Source organism: Cystoisospora suis, assembly GCF_002600585.1.
Source record: "Cystoisospora suis strain Wien I chromosome Unknown contig_1253, whole genome shotgun sequence".
Lineage (NCBI taxonomy): Eukaryota > Apicomplexa > Conoidasida > Eucoccidiorida > Sarcocystidae > Cystoisospora > Cystoisospora suis.
Window position 1 is genome coordinate 47,602 of NW_027154053.1, and position 2,410 is coordinate 50,011.

Sequence of the window (2,410 nt, forward strand, 5' to 3'; positions counted from 1 at the left end):
GATCCCCCCGCCCCTCCCCCGCCATACAAAACAGACATCAAGAAGATAAAAATCATAGAACAACCGTGTACCTGACATGCACACAGCTCTTACGTAAACCACCGTCAGCGTCAGGGGGCAGCAAAGCTTACTGCATGCGCGGAAGGCCGATGCTGTGGCTCGGGTCTCGCCATTTCTTTCATGAGGAGGTACCAAGGAAGCATATGGAGTCGAATGTGTTCCGGTGCCTGCAAAGACAAAGCCAGCAATCACATCAACGCCTCTCTGCATCCGAAAAGACCGCTTACCCACATCGAGAGTGACGTGACTTTCCTCTGCAAACATCACGTGATGATTTGCATGAAAGAGGCAACATGGCGAGTTCATATTGAAAAGCACACCTGTAATGAACTAGACCGCTCGTGAAAACGTCATATCCTCGGAGGTTCGGTACTCCAGTAAAAAGAATCCAATTATACACGGGTGAGATACAAGATGCACTCCTAGCTCAGTATTGCTTCCCTTTGCGGATTTTATCCAAACAAACTTCCCCCAAATGGGCATCTAGCTATCCAGAGAAGTCGTCCTACCGGATTCTCTTCTGCGGATATACCTGTTCGCGTGCACTAGGGTGCCAGGGTGTATTTCAGTCAGCAAAATGCAAGACTACGCTGATTAACACAAACATGCCCTGTATCTGTCTGCATGCACTCATACAAAGGTCCTACAGTAGCAGCACATTATTACCACCCGCGACACAGACGGGTGGGCCGTGTGAGGGAAAGAGATGGATGAATAGAATAGTTTTGCAGGATAAAAAAAAAGGCAAGAGATTGAACAGCTGGGCTGTACTAGGAAATCGATACTGCAGATCCGCTGCTGTCTGTCTGCGGATGATGTTTTCTTGTCGTGTAGACAGAACGTTACGATAGAGACGACTCCCTTTACATATCCTTAACGCAGAGAAGAAGATATCGAGCTAGAATGGGGTGATACATCCAGCAGGCATCATACAAGGACACATACTCCTGTGACAGGCAGCTTCCCATACCGCGTAATTCAGTTTGAAATCTTCCAAGGTCTTGACACGCTCCATCACAGTCGTGAAGCGTGGGCAAAGCAACTCCAGCAAAATCAAGGCTCCCGAGTAAATATCAGCCTTCTCATCGCATAGCCCGCCTCCTTCCGGTGCCGCGTACGCAGGAGTCCCGATGACCTCACCCTTGTACGACTGAACGAAGATGCAACGAACAGAGCATCATACTCAAGAAGGTTCAAATAGAGACATTCTTAAGAAGATTCTCAAGAAGAGATACAGTCGGTAGGCTCGGAAGAGCCAGGTACAAAGAAGAACCCAAGAATCTCCTGTACAAAATGCAGTCCCTACAAACTCTACTAGTGCCTAGGCCGCGATAACATGATAAAAGACTATCCTGCCTTGAAAGGACTGTCCTGACTCATCCAATCTGAATGACAAGAGAAAGGAAGAAGATCCACTCTGTGTCGCCTTCATACCTGCGTAGGGGCCGCCCGGCCTTCATTCCAAGAGCAGCCTTGCTTGCTCTTGGAATGAGGAACCGTCGTATCTTATCCTGTCTCAGGTGTCATCTCTCGGGTTATTGAATTATATTGTGAATGTGTTGCGCTGGATGAATTCAGTGTATACAACAGTGCATTTGCTTTCATGAGCTGGCGTGAGCAACACTTCAGATCGTTACGAAAAAGAGCTACGTGAAAACTGAAGAGGGAAATCTCTTCACACTTACTATCTCCATATTGCGACCCATCCTTCTGGCCTTTGCTAACAACCCTTTCATCTTCTGTCTCTGTCTCTCGCGATCACCGCTCATCACCCCGTCGCCCTCAACAAGTCGCAATTGCTCAGACAGCATATTCCCTCCCTCCATCGCAGATGTAGAAACGCTTCCAGATCCGGAGTTGTTCTCTCGTTGAATGAACTTTGCCAGACCGAAGTCGACGATCTTCAGTACATGAGTCGATGGGTCCACGAAAATATTCTCAGGCTTTAGATCTCNNGAAAGAGAAAGAAAGAAAGGAAATAGCCTTCGAACCACTTTTCACTAAGCTCGAACTCCACTACCTGTCGGTTTGCCACTCAGCTATAGGCGGCTCCTAGTGGGGGAGAGAAACACAGTGGTGCCTTCTCAATAAACCAGCTTAGCTCAGTAGTTGCTCACGCGAAGATGAAAAGAACGCGTTTTACATACCCACGAGAAACCACGGCAAAGAAAACACCTGCCAAAACGACTGCCCTCCCTAGCGCATCTGCATGACGTGCTGTGTGTTTCTAGACACATCGTCTGCTGTATTCATCAAAGAGGGGGTATCTGCACACAAAACGACTTTCTCGAGACATCAAGGCGTCCCTTGAACTCTTCAACCTGAAGCAGTTCTCTCCTAATTGCCTTCC

At 48.0% G+C, this 2,410-nt stretch overlaps 1 protein-coding gene across 1 annotated transcript in view; it reads right to left on the reverse strand.

Annotated features, from left to right (window-relative positions):
• The window catches only part of CSUI_002976 (eif2 kinase if2k-a (incomplete catalytic triad)), a 4,884-nt gene extending 2,874 nt beyond the window's left edge, over positions 1–2,010 (reverse strand). Inside the window, exons 1-3 of the mRNA XM_068063174.1 lie at positions 1,746–2,010; positions 1,031–1,210; positions 132–227 (exon numbers count right to left, since the gene is read on the reverse strand). Of these exons, the coding sequence (XP_067924855.1) occupies positions 132–227; positions 1,031–1,210; positions 1,746–1,886 (417 nt within the window). The 5' untranslated portion in view covers positions 1,887–2,010. The remainder of the gene's footprint in view (positions 1–131; positions 228–1,030; positions 1,211–1,745) is intronic.
• Between the last annotated feature and the right edge of the window lie 400 nt (positions 2,011–2,410).